At 42.7% G+C, this 19,111-nt stretch overlaps 2 protein-coding genes across 3 annotated transcripts in view; one reads left to right on the forward strand and one right to left on the reverse strand.

Annotated features, from left to right (window-relative positions):
- LOC123762679 (cysteine sulfinic acid decarboxylase) overlaps window positions 1-6,787 on the forward strand; it is a 28,481-nt gene extending 21,694 nt beyond the window's left edge. For both annotated transcript variants that reach the window (XM_045749352.2, XM_045749351.2), the window contains 5 exons: window positions 306-370; window positions 1,672-1,750; window positions 2,035-2,234; window positions 2,588-2,729; window positions 5,607-6,787. In XM_045749352.2, coding sequence (XP_045605308.1) covers window positions 306-370; window positions 1,672-1,750; window positions 2,035-2,234; window positions 2,588-2,729; window positions 5,607-5,789 — 669 coding nt within the window. In that variant the 3' untranslated portion in view covers window positions 5,790-6,787. The remainder of the gene's footprint in view (window positions 1-305; window positions 371-1,671; window positions 1,751-2,034; window positions 2,235-2,587; window positions 2,730-5,606) is intronic.
- A 1,827-nt stretch (window positions 6,788-8,614) lies between these two features.
- The window catches only part of LOC123762681 (bifunctional protein GlmU), a 30,561-nt gene continuing 20,064 nt past the window's right edge, over window positions 8,615-19,111 (reverse strand). The window contains exons 2-4 of the mRNA XM_045749355.2: window positions 12,667-12,736; window positions 10,410-10,538; window positions 8,615-9,044 (exon numbers count right to left, since the gene is read on the reverse strand). Coding sequence (XP_045605311.1) covers window positions 8,796-9,044; window positions 10,410-10,538; window positions 12,667-12,714 — 426 coding nt within the window. The 5' untranslated portion in view covers window positions 12,715-12,736 and the 3' untranslated portion in view covers window positions 8,615-8,795. The remainder of the gene's footprint in view (window positions 9,045-10,409; window positions 10,539-12,666; window positions 12,737-19,111) is intronic.

The raw sequence follows: 19,111 nt of genomic DNA on the forward strand, positions 1-19,111 counted from the left end.
GGTGCATGTGTGGGGTGTGGGAGCCTAGTGTGTGGTGCATGTGTGGGGTGTGGGAGCCTAGTGTGTGGTGCATGTGTGGGGTGTGGGAGCCTAGTGTGTGGTGCATGTGTGGGGTGTGGGAGCCTAGTGTGTGGTGCATGTGTGGGGTGTGGGAGCCTAGTGTGTGGTGCATGTGTGGGGTGTGGGAGCCTAGTGTGTGGTGCATGTGTGGGGTGTGGGAGCCTAGTGTGTGGTGCATGTGTGGGGTGTGTGGTGCATGTGTGGGGTGCCCAAGCTAACGCTGAGTCCTCTTCTCTTTCTCTCAGGCGTGCTGGGGCGGTACTGCTATGCTCTCAAAGAAATACAAGCACCTGATGGCTGGAGTGGATAGGTAAGAGTGGCTAGTGGTTCTTGCTAGTCAGGTGTTGGTAGAAATTGTTGCTTATGATGGTTGCTAGTGAGGGTGGCTATTGGTAATTATTAGTGAGTAGCTCGTTAGCAATACTAGTGAGGATGGCTAGTGTAGGTTGCTAGTTAAGAGTAGTTAGTGAGGGTGGCTAGTGTGGGTTGCTAGGTAGGGTGGCTAGTGTGGGTTGCTAGGTAGGGTGGCTAGTGTGGGTTGCTAGGTAGGGTGGCTAGTGTGGGTTGCTAGGTAGGGTGGCTAGTGTGGGTTGCTAGGTAGGGTGGCTAGTGTGGGTTGCTAGGTAGGGTGGCTAGTGCGGGTTGCTAGGTAGGGTGGCTAGTGCGGGTTACTAGGTAGGGTGGCTAATGTGGGTTGCTAGGTAGGGTGGCTAGTGCGGGTTACTAGGTAGGGTGGCTAATGTGGGTTGCTAGGTAGGGTGGCTAGTGCGGGTTGCTAGGTAGGGTGGCTAATGTGGGTTGCTAGGTAGGGTGGCTAGTGTGGGTTGCTAGGTAGGGTGGCTAGTGCGGGTTGCTAGGTAGGGTGGCTAATGTGGGTTGCTAGGTAGGGTGGCTAGTGTGGGTTGCTAGGTAGGGTGGCTAATGTGGGTTGCTAGGTAGGGTGGCTAGTGCGGGTTGCTAGGTAGGGTGGCTAGTGTGGGTTGCTAGGTAGGGTGGCTAGTGTGGGTTGCTAGGTAGGGTGGCTAATGTGGGTTGCTAGGTAGGGTGGGTAATGTGGGTTGCTAGGTAGGGTGGCTAGTGCGGGTTACTAGGTAGGGTGGCTAATGTGGGTTGCTAGGTAGGGTGGCTAGTGTGGGTTGCTAGGTAGGGTGGCTAATGTGGGTTGCTAGGTAGGGTGGCTAATGTGGGTTGCTAGGTAGGGTGGCTAATGTGGGTTGCTAGGTAGGGTGGCTAGTGTGGGTTGCTAGGTAGGGTGGCTAATGTGGGTTGCTAGGTAGGGTGGCTAATGTGGGTTGCTAGGTAGGGTGGCTAATGTGGGTTGCTAGGTAGGGTGGCTAATGTGGGTTGCTAGGTAGGGTGGCTAATGTGGGTTGCTAGGTAGGGTGGCTAATGTGGGTTGCTAGGTAGGGTGGCTAATGTGGGTTGCTAGGTAGGGTGGCTAATGTGGGTTGCTAGGTAGGGTGGCTACTTCACCTCCATTGTGTTAATATTATTCGTCTCTCATTGTCTACATATATTTCAATAATCTAGTTGCATTCCATGTTTGCTATACATTTCGCTACCTATCCAAGCTGTCCTGGAGCTAGTGACTGATGTAATATTGCTTCCCAGGGCAGACTCGGTGGCCTGGAACCCTCACAAGATGCTGGGAACGTCCCTCCAGTGTTCCGTCTTCCTCACCAAACATAGGGTGAGTAACTTCTCCTTATGTCCGCTACGTCTCTCTCAACCCCAACACCAAGATGCAATTGCCATATTAATATTTGTAGACTATCGGGTTTTCTGCTAGATTACATTGCGTACATGTAATACTTCTGGCTTGATGCAATGGTTTCTGGATTTTTGGGGGGTTCAGGGCCTTAGTCCATATTTGTCAAATACTTTGATTTAAATTTTAATAGTTTTTGTCTGGTGCTTTGGCGAAAATAAATGAGTCTTTCGAAGGTTCAATTACAATATTAAGATCTCCCACAGGGCCTTCTGCAAAAGTGCAACTCTGCGCGGGCGACGTATCTGTTCCAGCAAGACAAACACTACGACGTGAGTTACGACACTGGCGACAAGAGCGTCCAGTGTGGGCGCAAGGTCGACGCCTTCAAGCTATGGGTCTTCCTAAAGTTCCACGGCTTGGACGCCCTCGAGAAGAGGGTTGATGCTGCCTTCAGCGCCTCCAGGTGGGTATATCGTGGTGGTGGTCGTCTGGTGGAAGTGTAAAGCTCGTACAGGTTATCTTTGAGATAAAAGAAGAACCGTTGTTTTATCAATTACAACACTTGAAGACTACGAGAAGTATCGCCGCAGATTTTTCTTTAAGGAACCCATTAAGAGACTAAATGTTTGTATGAGAATGCTGATCAAACGACATTCTGATGCTTTTTGTATTCAGTTTTCATCTTAAGTATAAATTATATACAGCCAGATTATTTCAACCCATTGACAAAACATTAGGCTACTGTTTAGGTGAATATGACTGTGGTAGGTGCTTATATACACCAATGTTTAGGAACTCATTGTCTCCTTATCCCAGGTACTTGAGTAAGAAGGTAGCCGGCCGTCCTGGCTTCAGGCTGGTACAAGAGCCACAGTGTACCAACGTCTGCTTCTGGTACATCCCAGCGAGCCTCAGGGGCCTCCCAGAGACCCCAGAGTGGTGGGTCAAACTCTCAAAGGTGAGGGCAGGAGATAATACATCTTCATGGTGATATTGTATTAATGTATTATATTATTATAATGTTTCCTTGGGGAAGTCGCTAGTGAGACAATACAAGAGCTGGGATAATAGGGCTGAATGAAGGAACGGTGCCCAACCACTAGGACCATTGGGGATCGAACATAGATCCTACAAGAAGGAAAACCGTCGCTGTATTGACTATAATAATAGGTAAACATGAGTAAATGAGGATGATATAGACCATAGGCCTACTGGTTTTCTTTTCTTCTTATTATCCTATGGTGCGGGCTGTAAGGCATTAGGAGACGGCTAATGGGGTAAGGCTTAAAGCTATGGGAATGGAAAGCTCTAAGCTTGCTAAGAGGAGTCAGAACTGCGGGCTCACCATAGCCCGTGCTACTTGGAACTTTTTGTTCCAGGCAGCGAATCTTCAACAACAAGATTCAGAAGGCGTCTCCTATATTTTCATGGATGGGACAATCAGAAGAGAAACTGGGCAGAATGGTGATAATTATTTAGAAACATGAGAGAATGCAAATACTTGTAAGAGCAAGATCCTTATTTCTTTGTAACAATCAGAGAAAGATGAAATGATGTCGTGGCAACGAGAAACAGCCAAGACCGTGAAGGTCACCAGGAACCAAAAGGTTGACCTTGAACCAATACTAACAGCAGCCAGAGGAACAGACCACAGAAGCAAGGTAGTTGACAGCATAGCTACCATATAATTAGTATGTGTTGCTGGACGCGGTGCAATGCCTCAGCACACCTTGGGCCGTGATGCTGAATTATATTTTGTCTCCGTCAACATCTCTGTTCATGTCATGGAAATCACGATCTTATTACATAAAGATCGTCTGGAAATGACAAAGCGTCATGATACTATGTGAATGCTGTAGCGTCCTCTCGCATAATACGTCAGTCACAGCTTTACGGAATCGACCAATCCGTTATAATACGACGAATTATTAAACAAAGAAACTTAATGCTGACATTCAGTTTCATGACGTTCCTTGAGTTTATAGTTTTGTGTTGAGTAAAGCATTTTACTTAATTTTATATAAAACGGAGTGGCAAATGGAGAGAACGATTTGGGATGCGAGTAGTGGACAGTGACAGCAGTCTCCGTGGTGTAGTGGTAAGACACTCGCCTGGCGTTCCGCGAGCGCTATGTCATGGGTTCGTATCCTGGCCGGGGAGGATTTACTGGGCGCAATTCCTTAAACTGTAGCCTCTGTTTAACGCAACAGTAAAATGTGTACTTGGATGAAAAAACGATTCTTCGCGGCAGGGGATCGTATTCCAGGGACCATAGGATTAAGGACTTGCCCGAAACGCTACGCGTACTAGTGGCTGTACAAGAATGTAACAACTCTTGTATATATCTCAAAAAAAAAAAAAAAAAAAAAAAAAGTGAAGCAAAATTGTTTGTGTGTTGTGTAGGTATGTGTTATGTGTTAATTTCGTTGTATGTGTATACTGTGCGTTGTGTATGTGATAAGCGCGTTGTGTGTACACTCATATAGTTATGATTGCGTGTAATGTGTTTGTATTGCGTTTAATACTTTTCATACTCTCTCACAATATTAGAGAGAGTATTGAACATTGGCTCTTTCGTCCCGCCTCTCAACAGTCAGTCAACTGTTGTACAGATTCTTGACTTTATTGAGCTCTATCATATCTACATTTGAAACTGTGTATGGAGTCAGCCTCCACCACATTACTAATTAATGCATGCCATTTGTTAACTACTCTGACACTGAAAAAAATCTTTGTAATGTCTCTGTGGCTCATTTGCGTACTAAGTTTCCACCTGTGTCCCCTTGTTCGTGTCCCACCCGTGCTAAACAGTTTGTCTTTGTCCACCTTGTCAATTCCTCTGAGAATTTTGTAGGTGGTGATCATGTCTCCTCTTACTCTTCTGTCTGTGTGTCGAGGGTGTTGTTCTAAATGTACATTAATTTCAGATAAATTTTTAACTTGGAGAACAATATTGTTATGCTAGTATAACTCTGATGTGATGTGCAGTCGCCAGGAACACCATAACAGTTTTCAGTATGTTTACAGAAGAGATTATCACTGTTATTGTTAACTATCAACTTTTAATTGCAGATAAAGTATTTGTTGAACATGACTATAATAGCTTCAAGCGTATTTCGTGCCTTATTCGAATAATTTTGTTTGGTCACAATTTACATGGAACATTTTATTTTATTACATCGAAAAAGACAAATATTATTTTGGGAAGTGAAACTAATGTTGGAAGGAGCAATTAACATTATGACGCTGGGAAGTATTAGTTAATTTGTGCATCCGTGTCAACCACAATCTCTTATGGAAGAATGATACAATCTTTCATAGAACTTCTGACGACACAAAATCTATGATGCATTCTTTGCTAGAGCTTCCGGTTACTCTGTGGCGATTTGTATACTGTATACAACAAATTGTTTGGGTTCTAAATTTTGGCTGTCAGTATCATTGTAAATGATACTTGTATTATATTATTTACAATGTTAAGCTGCTCAGGACAGATGCGTAGTTCTTCAGTACATAGGCCGGCCCCACCCTGGACACGCCAGTAGGATCTCTTACGTGTACTTCTAACACGAGTTGTGACCATTCACTGGGCGCAAGTTGGAGCAGTGACCTCACTGTTGGCAGGGTCACCGTTCGATTCCCCGAGGATTCAAGCGGTTGGTCACCGTTCCTTCATTCCGTTCCTCATAGTCTGTCCCACTATACTAGCTCTTAACCAGTTCTCGTCCCGTCAGGTCTCATATAGTCATACTAGTTTAGTGCTGTCTCCTGATACTTTTCTTAACTTACCTTATGAGGTGAATAACAACTTCTTAAATGTTGATGTTGTCCTCAGGTTGCTCCAGAACTGAAGGCGCGGATGGTGAAGCAGGGAACTATGATGGTCGGGTACCAGCCCATCGCCTGCAAGAATCTAGTCAACTTCATCCGGATGGTCACCACCTGCACGCCTACGCCCACACACGAGCACATGGACTTCGTAATTAGTGAGATTGAGAGACTGGGAGCCGATCTGTAACGTTGGACATCGACGACGGAACGACGTTGACAGTGATCAAACTAAATGAGGAACTCACGAGAGACGAAGACACGGAGTGTAGAAGAAATGTGAAAGGCCTAATATAGCACATATGTGTGCTTTACTAGGTATAGGAATATTTAAGTTTGTTTTTTAACTTCATTTATTTTAAAAGAATTCCTTACTAGTCAGTATACTATTATCTGAAGGCTAAGAACGTACGAATTCGTGACTATTGACGATCGTCACAATAGGTACTATCTAAATAGGAGGATGGGTTGTGCAATATCATAGATACTGAGAAATATTAGACTAGATAAGGTGAGAATATGGATCTTGAAGGGCAATGATAGGTAAATATTAGATCAGAGGGAATACTGGATGTATGTTGATTTAATATTATTTTTACTGACCAAGCAGCTTTGTCTAGTGTGTTTATCATAGAAAAGAGCTCTATTTTGTCTCATCTTGATCCATACTTCGTAAGAAATGTCTGGAAATATCCTTTGGCTGCTCGACACATTGTCTTCATGACCAGGGGCTAAGAACCGGATGCAATAGCTCTCAGTGAACGCCAAGACAGTCTGACGAGATATTTAAAGTAATTTTTAATAAGTTGTTAAATAGGTTCAATATGATATTCAGAAATATTAAAATAGCTTTAAAAATGCAGTATCCAGATTCTAGAATATCTAGTGTATCTACATTATCCAGAGTAGCTAGTGTACCTAGAGTATCTTGTGTGTGTAGTTACTTAATGTGATAATAACTAGCTTTTTTGTTTACATTTTCTAGAGTGCTTCTGTAGAGGATGTTCACCTCACCAGTTAATAAATCTTACATAATTAGCGAATGACGTGCATTTCTATGTGAATGCGATACATGTATGTAACTTATCACCTTCCTGTATTCCTAAACGAAATTTATGTACCGTGTCCAAATTCTTGTATGTGAAAATGTATATGTGTTCTTTGGTCTGGATAAATAATGAAAACATATATATGTTTGCAAGCCCCTTGGTGAAGGAAGTGAGAATTACAGCAGCTAGGAGGAAGTGAGGTCTTTTGACAAATATCATGGTTACTCGTGGATACCTGTACTAATATATTATGGCATATGACTGTAATATTAAAAACAAAGCTAAGTTCATACCCAGAATACCCACTCTTCACCTGTCTACCCCTTTCTCCTTCCCTCTCCCGTCTCGGAACATGTAATATTGAATTCACGTATTATTTTTTTCTGGTGAAGAAATTAGGGGACTTGGCCGGCTAACTTTCACCAATGATGTAGGAGTGTTACTATGGGGCTCGATTCCTTCCTAATAGGACCGACCCCGACGAGCCAATGTCCGTCCCGTACAAAATTGGGTGAGGCTAGTCCCAAGAGTCTGGCCTCCAACCTTGGACAGGTAGACAGACAGACAAACAGACATTCTCTCTTGTCTGCATACACTGAATGTTTGGCTGTCTGTCTAAGGTTGGAGGTCAGGTGCTTGAATCTAACCTAACCAAACTTTGCACGATGACACATGGGGTATTAGGGGCACTATCAAAGGCGGGTCGGGGTCAATCCTATAGCCCCCTCTCAACTAAAGATCAGCTCATTTTGCTATTCCCAGCGACTTCTGTGAAGTCTGATTATTGTGGTTTTGTTTTCAAGAGAGTTTTAAGGTCAGCTGATCATTATATTCCATGCAAAGGTATCACTGTTACCTTATTCACTCTTGTGTTCATGATGATATCCTCATAATACACAGAGTTTGCCAGTGCAGACTGCTTATCACATGCCTCTGTATGACTAACCATCCTGTGTGATGGGGATTTTAGCACCACGTAGCTAGCTTTTTGACACACTGTACTCCCCCTTCATATAGTCTAGGGAAGCTGCACAAATGTAGATGTACAAAAAATATTCCATGTTGAGAGAGAGTTAGTGAAGAGTGTATTTAGAAACCAAGGCACTACTGGCTAACCTTTCTGGTATATTTTATCTAGTTTCTTGAGCGAGGACATCTGGAGTGCTTCCAAAAACCCTGTAGAAGTCACCTCGACTCATGGCCTCTCAACCTTTGGGGCTTACAGAAAAGATAAACTTAATTATTGTGGGCCTCCCTCGTCCTACACACACAATGGTTGCTAAAGTGTGTTGCTATACACTGTACTGTATTGCTATGCTGTGTCGCTGGAGTAACAAGTGCTGCTAGAAACCTATTTCCACACTCATGGAACAATCGGGTGCCATATTGCCATTCTTTAGCTTCGCGTGAGTGTGGCAGATGAGAGTCACAGAATAGCCTTAGCCCCCCTTCTCAAGCTCTAGCATAGTTAATGGTGCGTATCAAGATTGACACCTTAATGGCTTTTTGTTTGATATAGAGAATCCACGTTGAATCCAGATCCACCCCCAACCTGTCTGACCCAATACTCTCACTGTCTTCTACTCTACACAAGCTTTGTATATATATATATATATATATATATATATATATATATATATATATATATATATATATATATATATATTTTCTAACCAATAGAGATGTTACACGGGCATTTAATTATCCTGTTGAACAAGAATACACAAAACATTTCAGAATATTTTTTTATCACGCATTATATTGTAAAAATATGGCATAGATCATGGCAGCGCAGACAAATGGGCTCAAAAGTTACTACAAATCTCGATATTTGCTATATGCTTTTTACAGTCTGTGTACTGACTGTCAAATATATAGAAGTATGTCGAGACGACACGGATATAATATTTGTACTCTTTCCAAAGACGTTTATAGAATATTCAAGGAACAAAATTAAATATATAAAATATTTTCATTAATTTATTAACATTTATATTGAGACTAATTACCTTAAGTCAGTTTATTGAAGCTCTTGATGGGGTTGTTCAGGCTTGGTCGCCATTTCATTCATTCGCCATTTCAACGAAGCCTGTGGAAAGATTACCTTAGGCTTCGGTAAGATTACTGTAGCCTGTGAGAGTTATGGTTTAGGCTCTGTCTTTAGTGACAGTTAGCTCATCAAAGCCTGTAGCAGGGTCGTGTTCACGGCCAAGTGTAACATCAATTACTTCTCCGAGAGCGACCTCCATGGTGGTGAAGACAACGAGATCGCCCATGACGTGACCGCCCACCACGGCGCCCTGGTGGTCACTGAGGCAGATGTGCAGGTGGGTCCCACTCGGGCTGATCGTCCCAGACATCCCAACCACCTCGAAGTGCTTCTTGTACGTTTCGATCTGTCTCCAAGCACCGATAACGTGATTACTTTATTTAATCTTTACATTCTGTGCAGCTGTCTAGATTGCAGGATTTTAAGAGTGTATGTTGTATGTTTTCTTAGCTCTATAAATTGCACAAGAAAAAAGCTAACCAAATTATCAAGTCATACAATAAAAAGGAAAAAGGTGTTTCGTAGGAAACAATGCGCTTTCTGTAATTTCCATTATTTTTATGTTCTCCAGCACTGGCTCCTTCGAAATGTTGATCGTATATAAATCAAGATCTTAGTGTTATCAATATAAGTTGCGATTGACATAGTATATCTAGCCCTATTTACTTTATAATGTAAAACTTCCTAAACCTCCTTGCTCATTGTTCAGTTGTTTGCCATCCATAACAGCCAATCGATCGCCTTGCCTAACTCACAATGCCTGCACCAGAAAGTCTGTATAAACTCGCAATACTTGTACCAAAAAGCCTGTATCAACTCAATACCTGCAGCAAAAGTTCTATCAACTCTACAATACCTGCACCAAGAAGTCTATATCAACATACAATACCTTCATTATATCAACAAAAAATCTAGTCAAATCTACGCAACGTGATTTTGTTAAAAATAAACCTTGCCTTACAAACCTGCTCACATTTGGAAAGGGTAACCAGCTTTTCATGCAAAGAACTTTCAGTAGGTGTAGTAAACAAGGACTTCTCTTAAAGCGTTTGATATGGTACCACATGAAACACTGACAAGGATATTACAAGTACGTGGAATGAATGGTAGAATGGAGTGTGACATTGGTTAAAACAAAGAAAGCAAAGAAAGCAAGTAAAGGTTGCAATCTAGTTAGGGGATTTGCAACAACACAAATGTCATCAGCTGACAGCTTTGTCAGCTAGTGTGGGACTGTCAGTTATTAATGTGAGATATTGAACAGTGTTGGGCTAAGCACTCCACCCTTAGGTGTACCCAGTTCAGAGTACAAAATTTAACCCCCCCCCCCCCCCCCGTTGAAAAGGAATGAGGTGTTTCTGTTACTCAGGTACCCCCTTGAACTATATCAACTCACAATACTTTCACAATAAAGTTTATGGACTTATTTACCCTGAATGAATATGTTTTATCCATTTGAAGTAAACACTAAGAGACTTCACAGGACCCCAAACTTGAGTTTGAGCGCTACTTCCAAACACAGAAGTTCCTCTTGGGTCATCCACGGAGTCAGCACGAACACTATTAACTAAATGTTTACATATCTAACAATATTTGCTCGATATATTACAGATTTACACGAATATACCAAGACAGTGTAGTTTTCTGAGAGTGAGAGTGTATAGAAGAGTGATGGCCAACAGAGTGCTACAAGTGTGAGGTCAATGTTTACCTTGTTGGTAGCACCGTCGGGTCCCGCAGCGAGACGGAGTGTGGCGCTGACGACGGAGCCGCAGCAGGTCATCACCACCACCCCCCTCACCGCCTCCCGCTTCACGTACTCCTCCAGCTTCTCCTTCACCTGTAATAACCACCAACCACGATCAGATATACTCTCCCACCAGTCACCATGTTCGTCTTAAAAATAAACAAAGTTATGAAATGGGTCCTCACAAAGTACCAACGCTGTTTTTTTTTATTTTTTTTTATTATTATTTTCTACCACAGACGTGGCCACACATTTACAATGCTAACCATCATATATACATTTTCTTCTGTCCTCCATGGACAGGGTTAGAGAAGTGTTAAACATATAGTTCAAGGGTTTATTGAACATTCAACCACAGAAGGTGTACATGGCGAGATGTATAAATAATATTTGAACCTAAATGTGTTGCCGTGATGTCAAGGTTGATTCTTCCCGTGGAAGCCTCACAACACCTATCTGTGAGTATTGTTTTGGTTATAAAATACCCTAAAGGGTAAGATCCATGAAGTTATAAGGGTAGTGATGAAAAGCTTGAAAATATTTATTGCTAATATAAAATACATCTCGATAGATGAAAGTATTTTCAAAAATTGAATGTGCGGATGCATTTATGTTTTGTCTAGTTTATATAGCTGTGTTGCTAGTTTGGCGAGTTCCAGCCTTAGTCTGGTCTTTGGTACGTCTGTTTCTCTGTACGATGTGTGTTTCCAAGGATCTGAGCCAACCACTTAGGCTGGACGGTAGAGCGACGGGCTCGCTTCATGCAGGTCAGCGTTCAATCCCCGACCGTCCAAGTGGTTGGACACCATTCCTTCCCCTCGTCCCATCCCAAATCCTTATCCTGATGCATTCCAAGTGTTATATAGTCGTAATGGCTTGACGCAATTTCTTTTTATATCTATCTATCCAAGGCTTCTGAGATGCGTTGATGGTTGTCTTGCAGGTTGAGGAGCTTCATGTTTTTCATTTTGCTGCGACTTGGGTGATGATGGAGTGTTGAGCTCCTCTCCGTGCAATATGTGGAGTTGGTTGTGTGCGATGTGCGTTTTGTTGTATATTGTTTTTACGAATTTATCGACAATGTCATCGTGAAATACTCCACAATATTCTGGCAGTCACTCATTGAATGTCCATCCAAGTGGTGACCATGGAGGAGCTGTAGGCAGGTAGACTTTGCTTGTCTTGGAGCAGAATACAATGACCTGTATTGCACTTTTGGAGTCGCTGTAGACCGTGTATTCCCCAACAGACGTGGTTACTATTTTTTAGGGTTTGGTGGCATTCAGTTCTGGTGTGAATATTGATAGGTGGTTGGGCAGCCGCCATCCGTGCTTGAAGTGATAATACTGAGATCCACGCAGCATTGTAGTGTTCATTGTTTTGGATGTGATCCATCCTGCCTGTATCTAGCAGGTTGTGATCTCCACACCCTCTCCCTCCTCGAATACGTATGCTGTTTTGAAAGAAACTAACTCATACTTGTTATGGGGAAGTGTTTACTGTGTGAGAAGGACCAGTGTTTATGTCAACATATGGTCTCCAAGCAACACGTGTGGCAAAGTTTACTGAGCGAGAGGCCCAGTGCTTGTGTCAACATATCGTCGCTATGAAACACTGTGTTTTTCACAATCTACATACAATCAACAACAGTACACTGTAATTGATTGTGTCGTGTGCCTCTGCATTCTGATATCTACTCCAGCTATAACTGTAATGATTTTTATAAATCACTGACAAATATAACTTCTAAATCTAAATCTAGTTTATAGAGTATATAATCATAATGATTACGTATCACGCTGTTATTGTTATTTTTTCTTAGGTAAATAATGTGCTGGAATTTTCTGTAAGCTATCTCATTTATAAGTGTATAAACATCTATGATTAATTTGTTTTTTGGTGAGTTATGGGCGTGAATTATTACGTGTGAATGTAGCGAGGCTCACGTTAGCGAGCATCAGAAAGGCAGATGTATTTTTTAACAGAGTTGTAAGGAAGCATCACAAGCTCAGGTATAGACGCCTCATGCAAGCGGGGCGAAGCAGCAGCAGCCGACATCAACACGCTGGGTGCTTGTGTAAGCCCAGCAGCCCTTGAGAGCGTCAGCAGCGAGTCCTACACCACCACCGCCACCCACCACACGGGGGTAGAAATAGCCTAAGCTACTTTATCCATTTGAGATGTATTTTCTTGTCTCAATAAACATACTTGAACCACCCACCTCGTCTCCAGGCTTCAGACGAACCACGTGCACTTTCAGGTTGCTCATCGTCACTTGTTTTGTCCTGCACCTGTGGAGGTAAAGGGGAAGGGTTAAAAGCGATTGCCTTAAATCTAATGAATTATCCTTAAATCGATTGCCTTAAATCTTAACATCTCGCCCTAAATCTTTACCAGTACATAGCAGGAACAATTTAGGATATACGTATACACTGAGAGGTGTACCAACTTCTCGGTGTATATACACTGAGTTTACCTTAGTCATAAACTATGCTCAGGTCTCAAGGTTTACTTGTTGGTTGGCCAGTAAGCTATTGGGGTGATCTTAATAACCCTCTAGAGACTGATAACCTTAAGCCCATCACCAAACTTGCTGGTTGGTCAGGATGATATTGTGGTGGAGTTAATCTCAACACAAAAGCCTAATTTGCATTTTCTAGAGAGGTGAAGAGTTAGGATGACATGATCGAAGTGTACATTTTTGTTTTTTTTACACAGATGGGTACAGTAACAGACGACTGCTGACTCCTGTTAGCAGGCCGAGAGCTTTCCCTTCCCTTAGGTCATGGTAAGCCTTACTTACTCACTAGTGTCCCTGGAATACGACTCGTCAATCGTTTAACAATCAGGTACCCAATCACTGTTGGGTGAATAGAGGCATACAGTTAAGAATTGGTGCCTAGTCAATCCTCCCCGGCCATGATACAAACCCCAGGCCATATCGCTCGCGAAGTGCGGGGCGAGTGTGTTACCATTGCGCCACGGGGACTGTTAATGTGGATGAATGGGTATGACAAGCGGGATATTACACAAAAAAACACACTAACGTGATAAGTCAATGAGAAAAACAATTTGAGCGCTGTCGTAGTACAGGGATAAACCCGGATCGCTGATTCGAATCACCGTGAGGTGCCAATTGATTGTCTCAAGGGAGATATCAATAAGGTACTAAATATAGCAATAAGGTACTAAATATACTAAATATAGCAATAAGGTACTAAATATAGCAAAACAAATGGAACACGAAACAATAGATATAAATTGGTTAAGCGAGAGAGAGAGACAAACTGCCTGGGAAGGAATGTAATTGAGCCTAATATTTCCAGATAGTTGCACACTTTCTCTAGGTCAAAAAGAAAGGTTACAACTGATTTACTCACATAAAAGGCGTTACGAACACAAATGCCAAGATGACAAACTGGAAGGGAGGGAGCAAGGCAACACTTATATTCTAAAACCACTGAAGATGCACAATAATTAGCGTGACGAAGACGGCCAGGGGAAGTGGCCGGTGTGTCGGGTCTCAAGAGCTACAGCCTTGAGCCAGGCCTTGCGTACCACCTACTAAAAAATCCAACTGTATTGACTAACCAGAAACGTACAAACCTCAGCAGCCCACCTAACCTATCGAGGACAATGCAGAGAAAACGTCAATAATAAGGTGCTATAAATTTACTAATACGTCGGATTTTTAACGATTTGGTCGATTCCACAAATACATAAGGTAAGAGGACGGGTGCAGCAACATCTTAATAACCTTGCAATAAATATTCAACAAATCCTCAGAGATACACAGAGGGAGACAGCGGAGCATCACACAGTGAATACCGACGGAGGCCGCCGTCCTCCAGTGGCAAAGGGACAGATTGGACTGAAGATCAGGAAGTACATGGAAATCATTGTTGGATTGTTGGAGTACCGAAGGCGCCTGCGGTAGTACCAAGGGCGTGACTCACCCACCAGGGAACACGGGAGACATCTCCCGTCACGCAGGGCGCAGTCGCACCTCCACAGTTCTCCAGTATCATCTATTGATACTGATAATGGCTCAAAAGGGCTATCACTTACGGGCTATTCATGCCCGTGCCACCTTTAACATTAACACTGATTAACACTGATAGTGGAGACATAGTTCTCCAGTGTTCCCGTTCAGGTTCCAGTATGTTTATTGAGACAAGAAAGAAATACATCTCAAAAGGATAGAGTAGCTTAGGCTATTTCTACTCTCCCAACGTTCCCGTCTACCTCTGATGGCTCTCTGGGCACCAGTTCTGGCTAGTTGAAGGGAGGCAGGTCCAGTAGTCATGCAACCTGTCAACCTACAACGAACGTCGCATTTCGCTCGTATGCGTTACATAAGGCCAAACATTATCGTGCTAGAAAATGGAAGCGGCTCGCGAAAGTGACGTAACGTTCCGTTTTCTGTTTTGGGTCCTCTGGTAGGTTAGGAGAGAACACTATAAATTGACCGTTTTCTTGACGTTGGTAAACCTTAGGAGGACGGGCTGAGTCCTGAGGGAGGCAGGTACAGTAGTCCTGAGGGAGGCAGGTACAATAGAGAGGTGCAAGGTGAGGGGCAGCTGGAGTCCCAGGTAGCGGAGGAGGTCATCAAGAATGGTCCCTTTTATCCCTTAATCCCCATGCAAATAACGTCGGATTAAAGGTCAGTATACAGTCGACTAAGGCGCGTCTGGGATCATCCCGGCCGTAGGTTCGAACTCTCATCACGGCCCTTGTGAGTTTGTTCAGTACACAGGGAATATTGGCTTATGCTTGCACGTCTTGAATATAGCCCTTGGCTTATGCCATAAGTCTTGAATATAACCCTTGGACTATGCCACACGTCTTGAATATAGCCCTTGGACTATGCCACACGTCTTGAATATAGCCCTTGGACTATGCCACACGTCTTGAATATAGCCCTTGGCTTATGCCATAAGTCTTGAATATAACCCTTGGACTATGCCATAAGTCTTGAATATAGCCCTTGGCTTATGCCATAAGTCTTGAATATAACCCTTGGACTATGCCATAAATCTTGAATATAACCCTTGGACTATGCCACACGTCTTGAATATAGCCCTTGGACTATGCCATAAATCTTGAATATAGCCCTTGGACTATGCCACACGTCTTGAATATAGCCCTTGGACTATGCCACACGTCTTGAATATAGCACTGAAGTAGTAGGCTGCCTCTACATTATTTGGTCTACTGTTGCTTCAGCTGGATTTCGATTGTATTTTATAACTTTGTAGTTAAAAAATAAGATATTTTTTGTTTAATATATGTTATTGTTGTAAAGTGCTTTGAACTGCTATTGGCTTCATACACGATAAACATTATCCGTGTATGTAATTTTTTTTTTTTACAATTTAGTTTGTTTTCCACTGATAGCAGGTCTGAATATGTATGTTCCACTATTAGCCTAAATATGTATGTTCCCAAGTAAAGTTCTAATCACGAACGTCAAGTTTAAGTAAGTTTATTGAGCTAATAAACTACATCCCAAAAGGACAGAGTAAGGAGCTTCGGGTATTTCTACCTTCCTCTGTTGCAGGTCCGTCAAGAAGCTCATACGCTCTTCCAGCTCACAAATAATAATCATATTTTACATACAAGAATGTCACGTTTGGTTTTGTGTGCGTTTCTACAGGGTGTGCCAACCTGCCAATTATGGTGAAGTCTATTGGTCTTCGTGCCCTGCCTCCCAGCCTCTTGTAACAGGACCGCTGTTGCATACACGCTAATGCTGGAGGTCTGTGTCGCCTCTGTTTTGTTGTGGCTTGGACGACATTATCTTTCTGGGGATTACATTTGCGTATTCCATTGTGGATTAAATTTGTGTGCTCTCCCTGTCTCTCTCTCTCTCTCTTGATAGAGCTCAATAAGCTCAGGAACCTGTACACCAGTAGATTGGCAGATGAGCGGCGGGTCCAAAGAGCCGACGCTCAAGTAGGAGAGCACAGATGATCAAGCGAGCAAGAACAACAAGCCTAGTACACGCGAGCACCGGATAATACCAGTCTGGCGGTCACCTGGAGTGCAGGCGGGCAGCCTGGGGTACCGGGCGTGTTACCGCCATGTTGGTGTTTTTTACCCTCGCACAATATCAGTCATTTCTGTAATTTGTAAGATAAAACTGTGAGATTTCCAATGATTTTTTAGCTAAAATATTTGGCGGATTTGTTGCCTTGTATTTCGAGTCACAGCTTTAAACATGCCCTTAATTTTGATGGTGGGATAGTCTTGATTAGGTTAATGTAGAGTTTCTGGTAGTGAATGTATCACGTCTCAAGTCAGAGCTTTGAACATTGAGATAAATGTCCATAAATACGAATTATAAACGACTGGGATTATCCATACTGCGTACACACACTTCGCGAACCTGTCGGACCTTTGTTTTAACAATAAACTAAGTTTAGCTGACTGTAAAAAGTTGAATGCTTAAATGCACTTCCTAAGCGCATTCACGCATTTTTCCTCCTACAATGACGTCATTAGCTGGATTTGAATGTTGTATTCCCTCTCCGACGCACCAAAACACAGCGATGTACTTTCTAGTATGTTTACTCTGGAAGCTTCAACGCACTACCACTGCACCATGAGCATGTAACAGTGATGAAGCAGGGAGCCGCCTCGGTGCGTATGTTGTTGAAGGTAGAGGAGGCCAGGGAAGGTGCCCCGTCACGGCCGGTGTGTCGAATGCTTCACCAGCAGTTTTAATTTAGTTTTAGCTTCACTGGAAGGTGGTTATCATCCCACCCTCCAACCCTTCCTCAGGATGTGCTCGTCTGAACTGTGGCTGATTCTTTGACTTCTGTTTCTTGCTTCACTTCCTGCAGGAATTCCCTTATTTTCACATACTCCCCCTTTTCAGTAAGCGTGTCTAACTTCCTTGCATGTGCTGTGCCCTCTCGCTATGTTGCAGGTTAACCTAAGCATCCTTCTGGATTTCAATCTTATTATTTTCACTTTGTTTTAGTGTTCTTAGACTAAATTTTCTCAATTTATCCCCTTAACTCAGTACCCTCAATTCTAGGACCAGTCTTGCAGCAAACGTATATCTTCTTAATCTTCATTTTGAGATTTTTAAAGTGAGATTCTACGCTGGTACTGTATACGCTATTACTGGTCGGACAAATATTTTGTATACAATTTGTGTGTATGTATACTCATCTAGGTGTGTTTCCTCCTAATGTTGCTATATAGTAGTTTAGGCTGGTCATTGGATGCTATTTCGTACTCATACTGCTTCTCTACTATTCGAATTTCTCTGTCTTCTCTGTATTGTAGTTCACCTGTTCTGTGCTCCAGTATTTCTTCCATGCTCTGTTACTTCTCCTTCTTTCTATTAAGCATTGTCTGTTAAACCACGCGTATTTGTGTTATCCTGGTTCCTGTATCTATAAAGACCAAAACATATATACATGAATCTTTCTTCAGCTGCTTTGCATTTGCAGGATATGAAGTCATTAATGTATTGTGTAGGTTTTTCTCTTGAGTTCTATTTGTTATGCTATTCTCTCTTAAGAAATATCTGAGCTGGTATTCACGTTTAAAGAAACTCTTAACTCTCTTCTTGCCACAGCCTTTATAACAACTCCATAATCAAAGACTGATACATAGTTGTCACTGACCCCCATTGGCACTGTATGCTCAGTGTCCATCTCGCTTTGAGAAAGCGAGAGTGTAGACCAGCTCTATCCTTCCTGGTTAGTCTCCCCTTCTTGTTTCCTCTGTGTTTCCTCTCTGACATGACATGTTGTATTGGGCAAAATCCTTTCTGCTACCTCTACAACCTGTCCTACAAAGAACGTCGCTTTTCGCTCGTATGCATTACATAAGGCCAAAAATTGTCGTACTAGAAAATGGAAGCGGCTCACGAGAGTAACGCACTGCCCCGTTTTCTGTTTAGGGTCCTCTGCCTTAGTATGTTAGGTTAGGAGAGATTAATTCACACTTTAAATTAACCGTATTTTTTGGCGTTTTGAAACCTTAGGAGGACGGGCTGCTTCTCCCAGCTTTGTTATCAATGTCTCTTCTCTCCCATCTCAGATCCATTGATTCCCAGTTTATATCGCTTTGGGAGTAGGTGCATAAAACTGGTGCGGTATAGTCTATGACGGAGCGCACCTAAGCTGTGTACATTATTTTAAGCACGGCAATAGAGGCTCCATGTCCATTCCAGGCCATAGCTTTCAGTGCCCTGAGGCGATGTTTGCATGTTCTTATGAGCTGGTTTAGCTCCTCTTTCTTTCTCTTGTTAGAGCCGACAGTGACGCCAAGGTACCAGTAGTGATCAACCCATTCATGTGTTACACCATTAATTTGTAGTTCTTCATTTTCTCCCCGCTGGTGATGAGAGTATACTTTTGTCTTGTTTGTGGAGAGAGTGAAACCGAGCTCAATACATTTCCTTCCAAGGAGTTCAATGGACTGTTTAATTTTCCCAAGGTGGGAGCTTGTATTAGAACATCATCTGCATATCCCACCTGTAGTGTTCCTGCCGGAAAATCAATTTGCAATGGCGTTTATAAGTACACTGAATAGTGTGGGGCTTAAAACTCCTCCTTGTGGGGTCCCGAGTTCCATATTCATTGTAAAGGCTTGAAAGCATATAAAATGAAGCCATGACAATCATTCTTGAAGTCCCAAGAACTGCC

Source organism: Procambarus clarkii, chromosome 27 (genome assembly GCF_040958095.1).
Source record: "Procambarus clarkii isolate CNS0578487 chromosome 27, FALCON_Pclarkii_2.0, whole genome shotgun sequence".
Classification (NCBI taxonomy): Eukaryota; Metazoa; Arthropoda; class Malacostraca; order Decapoda; family Cambaridae; genus Procambarus; species Procambarus clarkii.